This window comes from Babylonia areolata, chromosome 5 (genome assembly GCF_041734735.1).
Source record: "Babylonia areolata isolate BAREFJ2019XMU chromosome 5, ASM4173473v1, whole genome shotgun sequence".
Classification (NCBI taxonomy): Eukaryota; Metazoa; Mollusca; class Gastropoda; order Neogastropoda; family Buccinidae; genus Babylonia; species Babylonia areolata.
Window position 1 is genome coordinate 23,174,479 of NC_134880.1, and position 10,267 is coordinate 23,184,745.

General features: G+C 43.1%; 1 protein-coding gene across 1 annotated transcript in view; it reads right to left on the minus strand.

Moving 5' to 3' along the window:
* LOC143281991 (organic anion transporter 3-like) overlaps positions 1-6,792 on the minus strand; it is a 35,108-nt gene extending 28,316 nt beyond the window's left edge. Inside the window, exons 1-3 of the mRNA XM_076587376.1 lie at positions 6,697-6,792; positions 3,547-3,694; positions 764-957 (exon numbers count right to left, since the gene is read on the minus strand). Coding sequence (XP_076443491.1) covers positions 764-957; positions 3,547-3,694 — 342 coding nt within the window. The 5' untranslated portion in view covers positions 6,697-6,792. The remainder of the gene's footprint in view (positions 1-763; positions 958-3,546; positions 3,695-6,696) is intronic.
* Between the last annotated feature and the right edge of the window lie 3,475 nt (positions 6,793-10,267).

The following is a 10,267-nucleotide window of genomic DNA, read 5'->3' on the forward strand; positions in this document are numbered from 1 at the left end:
GTTTAGAGAATACAAAAAATATAAATATAACAGTAAATGCAGTCTGCATATAATTAGGCTTCATTTTTTTTTTTTTGTGCCCATCCCAGAGGTGCAATATTATTTTAAACAAGATGACTGGAAAGAACTGAATTTTTCCTATTTTTATGCCAAATTTGGTGTCAACTGAAAAAGTATTTGCAGAGAAAATGTCAATGTTAAAGTTTACCACGGACACACAGACACACACACATACACGCACACAGACAACCGAACACCGGGTTAATACATAGACTCACTTTGTTTACACAAGTGAGTCAAAAAAGAAGAAGAAGAAAAAACAGGAACAAATCCACTGATAGGAACATAAATATATAAGCATGCACTCAAGGCTTGACAAGCATGTTGAGTTATGCTGCTGTCAGGCATCTTCCCAGCAGATGTGGTGTAGCATATATGGATTTGTCCGAACACGGTGACGCCTCCTTGAGTTACTGAAACTGAAACTTCACTAAAATGCTCTACGTAGAGAGAGAGAGAGAGAGAGAGAGAGAGATTAATGGTATTTTCTTCCCTTTTTTCATATCGATATAATTTCTTCTCGATGTCTAAGTAAGTGATAAAGAAATACCGATCTGTTGTTCGTTTCATAATCATCTCATGTGTGTTTGTGTGTGTGTGTGTGTTTGTGTGTGCGTGCGTGCGTACATGTGTGTGTGTGTGTGTGTGTGCGTGCATGCGTGCGTGCGTGCGTGCGTGTGCATGTGTGCGTGTATGTTCTAACCTCAGACATCAGAGAACGGTCAACAGGGTCGTAGAACTCCAAACCCTGGGGGCAAGGCACTTCCGCTCTGTCCCCTGTGACGTTCACCCACGTCACACTGCAGGTTCCATACGTCACGTTCGACGCGTCAGGGGGTATTGGGTATGACGTACTGTTTTCAGCTGCTGCTCGGCATCTGTGTTCGTTTGTTTTGCCTGCAGAAAGGTTCATTCTCTTAGTTCTGTGGAAGGTGTGGTGGTAGGAGGGGGTTGGGGGGGTGTGTGTGTGTGTGGGGGGGGGGGGGGGGGGGGTGAGGAGGTGGTAGGGAGGGAGGGGGCGGGGGGAATAAATGTGTAGTTAATAAAAACATGTCGTTCTTCAATGAACATGTTGCTCTATGTCTGTCTGTCTCTGTCTGTCTCTGTCTCTGTCTCTCTCTCTCTCTCTCTCTCTCTCTCACGCACACAGAGTGAGACAGAGCGACAGAGGCAGAGAGAGACACACACACAGAGACAGACAGACAGACAGAGTTCTATGCATTTTTTTGTTTTTAGATAAAAACAAAAACAAAACAAAAACAAGCAACCCCCCCCCCCCCCAAAAAAAAAGAAGAAGAAGAAGAAGAAGAAGAAAAAAACACAAAACCAAAACACGCTCATCTCACATTACTAATGGGCATTATCTGTTACATCAGCTTCTCTACCGCTCCTTGCCGAGTCGTTCCTTGGTCGGGATGAATGACTAAATAGGTATACACTGTTTCCCCCAACAACACCATTCAGTCCCCTCCCCTCTCTTAAACGATAACCTTCAGATGTGAAAAATGAATACTTAAAAACGAACAAATAAAAACACAACTAAAAAACAAAAACAAAAACAAGCAAAATGATGATGAAGTCTCCCGTCGGACCGACTGATGAGTAGGCAGGCAGGCTTATCTGTTTGTGTGTGTTCTCATATGGGAGAAGAGGTCGATTCTAGATGCGCAGCACTTCTCACAGGTGTTGCATGTGAAAACGTCTCCAGAAGCTGAGCCCTGCTTCCTTCGCTCACGCTTCTCCTTAATGGCCAGCGCTCTCTTGTTTTCAAACGTCTTTATGCCACTAGAGCACAGCATCCTCCAGCGAGAGCGGTCAAGAACATCAGCTTCCGAGGAAGCGATGTATATGTCACAGGCTTTGAGGTTTGTCTTCAAGGTGTCCTTGAAGCGCTTGCAGGGTCTTCCCAAGTTCGCGGTGGCCTTCCTTCAGCTGGCCATACAATAACATCTTGATATACCAATGGAAACAAACAAACAAACAAAAAACGAAAACAAAACAAAACTGTCAACGATCACCAGAAGGCAACGTGTGACGGGACATTCAACTAAATTCTTCCTTCTTCCATCAAATAGCCACATGTGGGGAGATTCAATATTCATTCCAAGAGCTTGGGGAAAATACCATTTATGTTAGGGAAATGATGAACAGCGGAGTTGTAGTATTTTTGTTGTTGTTGTTGTTTTTTTTCCCTTGTGTTAGAGTTCGTTGCATTTTGGTGCAGTGAAAAACTCACCGTGTTCGTATTTGAGTGCGTGCATGTGTGTTAGTATAATTTTTGAAGAGTGGGTATGCCTGTGCATGCACGTGTGTGTGTGTGTGTGTGTGTGTGTGTGTGTGTGTGTGTGTGTGTGTGTGTGTGTGTGTGTGTGTGTGTGTGTATTTATTAATTTTTTTATTCGTGTATTTATATACATTCTCACTATCATTATTCTTTGTGCATTTATTTTCTTTTCTTAAAGTTTTGTTGTTTTTATTCTATTGATTTTCCTATTTATTTATTCGCTCATTTTATCTATTATCATTGTTTGTACCCCTCAAGGCCTGACTAGGGGCGTTGGGTTATGCTGCTGGTTAGACAGCTGCCTTGCAGATGTTGTGTAGCGTATATGGATTTGTCCGAACGCCGTGACGCCTCCTTGAGTGACTGAACTGAACTGCACTGGTGCTATTTTCACATGCTTGCTGAATGGAACATGACACCGCTGTTTTCACATGCTTGCTAAATGGAACATGACACAGCCATAAAAAAAAGTACATTGAGAGTAAATGGCAGAACATTTTCACAATTGCATTACGCCGATATTTTCTTCATATTTCAACGACACAGTGTGCGTCAGTTTTGATCAGCTCAGTGTCAGTGACCAGGGATGTATAAAGAACAACACAAAAACCGATTTCAAAGCAATTCGTTTGCACTGGAGGCAGACTAAGCTTGATTTTTTTAAGGGCATATTCATGGCTTAGGTAAAACACACGTGTGCATGTCTGGAATTTGGGTTATTTATACCATCATGTCCCGTATTAAGGTTGCTTTTACCATTACAGAGAAGGTTCTGCTCTCGATATGTAGGTCATCAACAGTATATAATGCGGTGCATTAACAGCTGATATTGACGGTTGCGTGTGTTGTGTTATAAATCATTGAGACTATTCAGGATACGCTTGTGCACATAAACGCTTTTTTATGGTTGTTTTTTTTTTTTTTTGTGTGTGTGTGTGTGTGTGTGTGTGTGTGTGTGTGTGTGTGTGTGTGTGTGTGAACTTCGCTGGCAGTTGTCCCACACGTGTGAATCAGTATCAGTATCAGTAGCTCAAGGAGGCGTCACTGCGTTCGGACAAATCCATATACGCTACACAACATTTGCCAAGCAGATACCTGACCAGCAGCGTAACCCACAGCCCTTGAAACGTTCATAAAAGAGAAATGATGAAAGGAAAAAAAACAAAAACAACCAACAACAAAGGAGCAGTATAGACACATACCAGTGAATACAAAAGACAGTATGTGAAGCGCTCCTGGAAGTGTTCCAAAGGAGACAAGGAACAACTGTTTGAGCTGGAACCGCCCTCGCCATCCCAGAGTTAGCAGCACTGCGTCCATGGCCTGGGCCACGCCCCCTTGTGCGTCCATCTTTAGAAGAAGTAGGAGAAGGAGGAGTAGCAAGAGGAGGAGAAGACGAAGTGCAACCCCAACAATAGCAACATGCAAACGAACGAAAACAACATCCAAAACAAGAAAAGGAGAAGGAAGTGAAAGAAAAAGAAGAAGGAGTAGTAGTAGTAGAAGGAGGAGGAGGAGAAGACGAAGTGCAACAACAACAACAATATACAAACAAACAAAATTAACCTAAAAAAATAGAGCAGAAGAAGAAGAAGAAGAAGGAGGAGGAGGAAGAAGAAGTGCAACAACAACAACAACAACAACATACAAACAAACAAAAACAACATCAAAGACAGGAGCAGAAGAAGGAGAAGGATGAGGATGAGGAGAAGAAGTACAACAACAACAACAAAACAAAAAACAAAGGAAAACAACAGAGAATATGACGGGGGAGGAGGGGGAGAAGAATAAAAACAACAAAAAAATAAGGCGGGGTACAACAAGAAGAAGAAGAGGAGGAGGATAATTGCAACAACAGCAACATGCAAACAAACAAAAACAACATCCGAAACAGGAGGAGGGTGTGTGGAAGGAGGGTGTGCGGAGAAGAAAAAGAAGAGGAGGGGGGTAGGGGAGTGCAAGAACAACATCATCATACAAACGAAAACAACAGAAACAAGAGAAGAAGAAGAAGGAAGAGGAGGAGGAGGAGGAGGAAGAGGAGAAGAGGAGGAGAAGTGTTGCAAAACAACAACAACAACATAGAAACAATAACAACATCCAAAACAGGAGGAGGAGGAGAAGGTGAAGAAGAGGGAAGGAGGAGGACAAAAAAAAGGAAGGAGGAGAAGGAGGACAAAAAGAAGGAGAAGGACAAAAAGGAGGAGGAGAAGGAGGAGGAGGACAAAAAGAAGGAGAAGGAGGAGGAGGACAAAAAGAAGGAGAAGAAGGAGGAGGACAAAAAGAAGGAGGAGGAGGAGGACAAAAAGAAGGAGGAGAAGGAGGACAAAAAGAAGGAGGAGGAGGACAAAAAGGAGAAGGAGGAGGAGGACAAAAAGAAGGAGGAGGAGGAGGACAAAAAGAAAAAGGAGGAGGAGAAGGAGGACAAAAAGAAGGAGAAGGACAAAAAGAAGGAGGAGAAGGAGGAGGACAAAAAGGAGGAGGAGGACAAAAAGAAGGAGGAGAAGGAGGACAAAAAGAAGGAGGAGGAGGACAAAAAGAAGGATGATGAGGAAGAGGAGGACAAAAAGAAGGATGATGAGGAAGAGGAGGACAAAAAGAAGAAGGAGAAGGAGGAGGAGGACAAAAAGAAGGAGGAGAAGGAGGACAAAAAGAAGGATGATGAGGAAGAGGAGGACAAAAAGAAGGATGATGAGGAAGAGGAGGACAAAAATAAGGAGGAGAAGGAGGAGGAGGACAAAAAGAAGGAGGAGAAGGAGGAGGAGGACAAAAAGAAGGAGGAGGACGAGGACAAAAAGAAGGATGATGAGGAAGAGGAGGACAAAAAGAAGAAGGAGGAGGAGGAGGAGGACAAAAAGAAGAAGGAGAAGGAGGAGGAGGAGGACAAAAAGAAATATGATGAGGAGAAGGACAAAAAGAAGGAGGAGGATGACAAAAAGGAGGAGGAGGATGACAAAAAGAAAAAGGAGGAGGAGGACAAAAAGAAGGAGGAGGACAAAAAGAAGGAGGAGGACAAAAAGAAGAAGGAGGAGGAAGAGGAGGACAAAAAGAAAGAGGAGAAGGAGGAGGAGGACAAAAAGAAGGAAGAGGAGGAGGACAAAAAGAAGAAAGAGGACGAGGAGGAGGACAAAAAGAAGAAGGAGAAGGAGGAGGACAAAAAGAAGGAGGAGGAGGAGGACAAAAAGAAGAAGGAGAAGGAGGAGGAGGACAAAAAGAAGGAGGAGGAGGAGGACAAAAAGAAGAAAGAGGACGAGGAGGAGGACAAAAAGAAGAAGGAGAAGGAGGAGGACAAAAAGAAGGAGGAGGAGGAGGACAAAAAGAAGGAGAAGAAGGAGGAGGAGGACAAAAAGAAGGAGGAGGAGGAGGACAAAAAGAAGGAGGAGGAGGAAGAGGAGGACAAAAAGAAAGAGGAGAAGGAGGAGGAGGACAAAAAGAAGAAGGAGGAGGAGGAGGAGGACAAAAAGAAAGAGGAGAAGGAGGAGGAGGACAAAAAGAAGGAGGAGGAGGAGGACAAAAAGAAGAAGGAGGAGGAAGAGGAGGACAAAAAGAAGAAGGAGGAGGAAGAGGAGGACAAAAAGAAAGAGGAGAAGGAGGAGGAGGACAAAAAGAAGAAGGAGAAGGAGGAGGAGGACAAAAAGAAGGAGGAGGAGGAAGAGGAGGACAAAAAGGAGAAGGAGGAGGAGGACAAAAAGAAGGAGGAGGAGGAAGAGGAGGACAAAAAGAAGGAGGGGGAGGAGAAGTGCAACAACAGCAACAACATCAACAACAACAACAACAACATACAAACAAAAACTATATCCAGTACAGGAGAAGGAGGAGAAAAAGGTAAAGAAGATGAAGAAGGAAGAGGATGAGGAGAAGAAGAAGTGGAGAAAAGAAAAATAAGAAGAAGAAGAATCAGAAGAAGGAGAAGAAGAAAAAAAAACTGCAAAAGACGAACTGTCAGCATCAGTGCTCCCTCTCGTCTGACAGAACACACAGTTCATGGATTCCGCACGTACCGCCCTCGCCCCCCCCCTCCGCCAAACCGAACAACATTATATGGCTTGATCAATGACATAAAGAAAATGTGATTTTGAAATACCTGGCCTAGCGTGACGGTTGTTTTCCTTAAACAAATGAAAGCCAATAAAGAGAGTGAAAAGTACATTCAATGAAATTCTAGATCTTTCATTTCTATCTTTTCATAAAACACACACACACACACACACACACACACACACACACACACACACACACACACACACACACATAAAAAAAACCCCACCTAAGACTGCTCATCAATGCAGTTGGTCAAAATCGATTCTTCCATCACAATACGTGAATTTTGAACAAAGGCACACGAATCTCACCTTCCTTTTGTTTTGTTTTTTTCTGAAGAGTTGGTACTGCTTACACTGGAGTTGGATCAAATGCCGACAGCCAGTGCGAAGACCCAAAGCACACCGCCTCTGACTGACAGAGAGAGGCACACAGACTGAACTGTGCTTCTGTTTGAACACGCGAATAGGGAATACTGTCCAAACCGGGCGTCTCAATGCGCGCAGTCACACTATTTTTGCATGTATAGATTGTTTCCGTGACCCAGCTATACGTTTTTAACTCTCAAGCGTCGTCACTTCATCGTTGCCGGGGAGGGGGTATGGGGGGTGGGCGAGGGAGGTTATCATCAATATCATAACAAAATATATGAAAAAGAATCGAAACAGAGCAACTGTACCAGTTAGAAAATAGAGCACTCAGTTCATTCATACCTTCAGCCATCGAGGCGACGCACAGTCCATTCAGCTTCTTTACCTATAGACGTCTCTGGTCCTTCATTGGACAGACTGCAGCAACACAATGACACAACAGTGCACCCATCCAGCACTCACAACCTGTCCAAATTTCTGTACAGGTCTTTCCACGCTGGTGTTATACAGGCTCAGTTTCTGTTTCACGGAGGTCTCAGAACGTGCGCTTTGATTCATTCACGGAACTGGAACACCACATCTGTTGTAAACACAAAGCAGCAGATGCCTGACGTTTGCATGAGACCACGTGATCAGGCATTGAGACCCTGCCTAAGGTTTCTGTAAAACATCAACATGACAAGAGAGGCAATGCTTTCCAGACTCACTTGTGATACACACTTTAAAAAATAAGATTTAAAAACAAAAAGAAATGAAAGTTTAAAAAATCGTTAAATGGTCTGTATTTATAGCTTCGGGGGTCGGGGGTGGGGTGTGGGGCTGAGGGGGGTGTGGGGGTGTGGGGTGGGGCGGGGTGTGTGGGGGCATAATAGCAGGCATATTCGGGTCGACAGTAAGTCGGTAGTGTAGTTAGTGTCACTGTATGTGTTCTGTCCAGAATTTGTAATTCAATTCTTTTAATTGCGAACAAGACAATCCTGTCTTCAAACCCAAACATTAATTGTTATTTTCTAGATCTGGATCCTCAACGAGATAAACCGTTCATGATCCGGAAATACAGCTTAATCCGGAAGACTTACAACCTATTATTGATATAATTGTGAATACTTTTTTCCTACTATGTTTAACCAAATTTGATAATGGCAAACAAAGTATTTCCAGAGAAAATAACAATGTTAAAGTTCACCACGGACACGCAGACACACAGACACACAAACACAGACACAGACACACATAGACACACAGAGACACACAGACACAGACACAAACACAGACACAGACACAGACACACAGACACAGACACAGACACAGACACACACACACACACACACACACACACACACTACCGGCTTATTACGCAGACTCACATTGTTTACACAGTTAATGCGCTACATTCCATACAGTGGACATGAAATCAAACAGCACTTCGACTTGGACAGTTTGGACATGAAATAAACCACATAGACATGGACAGTTTGGACATGAAATAAACCACATAGACATGGACAGTTTGGACATGAAATAAACCACATAGACATGGGCAGTTTGGACATGAAATAAACCACATAGACATGGGCAGTTTGGACATGAAATAAACCACATAGACATGGACAGTTTGGACATGAAATAAACCACATAGACATGGGCAGTTTGGACATGAAATAAACCACATAGACATGGGTAGTTTGGACATGAAATTAACCACATGGACATGGACAGTTTGGATATGAAATAAACCACATAGACATGGGCAGTTTGGACATGAAATAAACCACATAGACATGGGCAGTTTGGACATGAAATAAACCACATAGACATGGACAGTTTGGACATGAAATAAACCACATAGACATGGGCAGTTTGGACATGAAATAAACCACATAGACATGGGCAGTTTGGACATGAAATTAACCACATGGACATGGACAGTTTGGACATGAAATAAACCACATAGACATGGACAGTTTGGACATGAAATAACATAGACATGGACAGTTTGGACATGAAATTAACCACATGGACATGGACAGTTTGGATATGAAATAAACCACATAGACATGGGCAGTTTGGACATGAAATAAACCACATAGACATGGGCAGTTTGGACATGAAATTAACCACATGGACATGGACAGTTTGGATTTGAAATAAACCACATAGACATGGGCAGTTTGGACATGAAATTAACCACATGGACATGGACAGTTTGGATATGAAATAAACCACATGGACATGGACAGTTTGGATATGAAACCAAGCAAATAACACATGGACAGTTTGGACATGAAATCAAATAGCACATGGACATGGACAGTTTGGACAGGAAACCAAAGAAGCAACACATGATGCACATTGACAGTTTAGACAGGAAATCAAATAATATATTATCACACATGGACAGCGTGGACAGGAAATCAAGCAATCAACGCATGATGCACATGGACAGTTTAGACAGGAAATCAAATCTCACACATGGACAGCTTGGACAGGAAATCAAACAAGCAACGCATGCTGTACATAGACAGTTTGGACATGAAATAAAGCAAACACGTTGACGCGGACAGTACAGATGCGCACCATTCGAACCAGTCCGCTCTCCCCTCATTCCCCCCCCCCCCCCCCCACTTAAACTTAAGGGTTTTATTCTCTCTATCTCTCTCGATTTTGACGAAATTTTGTCTTGTCTCTGTCTCTTTATCTCTCTGTCTATCTTATGTTTTTATTCATGGCCTTTATGAATAAAACATCTGACCCTCTCTCTCTCTCTCTCTCTCCCTCTCTCTCTCTCTCTCTGTGTGTGTGTGTGTGTGTGTGTGTGTGTGTGTGTGTGTGTGTGTGTGTGTGTGTGTGTGTCCTCTCTCTCTCTCTCGATTTTGACGAAATTTTGTCTTGTCTCTGTCTCTTTATCTCTCTGTCTATCTTATATGTTTTTATTCATGGCCTTTATGAATAAAACATCTGACCCACCTCTCTCTCTCTCTCTCTCTCTCTCTCTGTGTGTGTGTGTGTGTGTGTGTGTGTGTGTGTGTGTGTGTGTGTGTGTGTCCTCTCTCTCTCTCTCTCTTTCTCTCTCTCTCTCTCAGAAAAGAACCATTATGAGCCGATTCTACGATATTGTTCAAAGATACATACATACATGCATATATTCATTTTGTTGTTGTTGTGCACATCATTTTCTAAAATATTTCCTATCTGTGTGTACCCCCTTCAAATGGGACCATGGCCTTTCTTGAATAAAACATCGTTATCGCTATCGTTATCGTTATCGTTATCGTTATCGTTATCTCTCTCTCTTTCCGTGTGTGTGTGTGTGTGTGTGTGTGTGTGTGTGTGTGTGTGTGTGTGTGTGTGTGTGTGTGTGTGTGTGTGTGTGTGTGTGTGTGTGTGTGTGTCTGCATTTCAGCAGATTCATATAAATCCTCCATCTTCCATACCACTCTTTCCTCCTCCACTCCTCCGCCACCCCATTCCTCTCTCCTCCACCCCATCTCCACTCTCCTCCATCTCACTC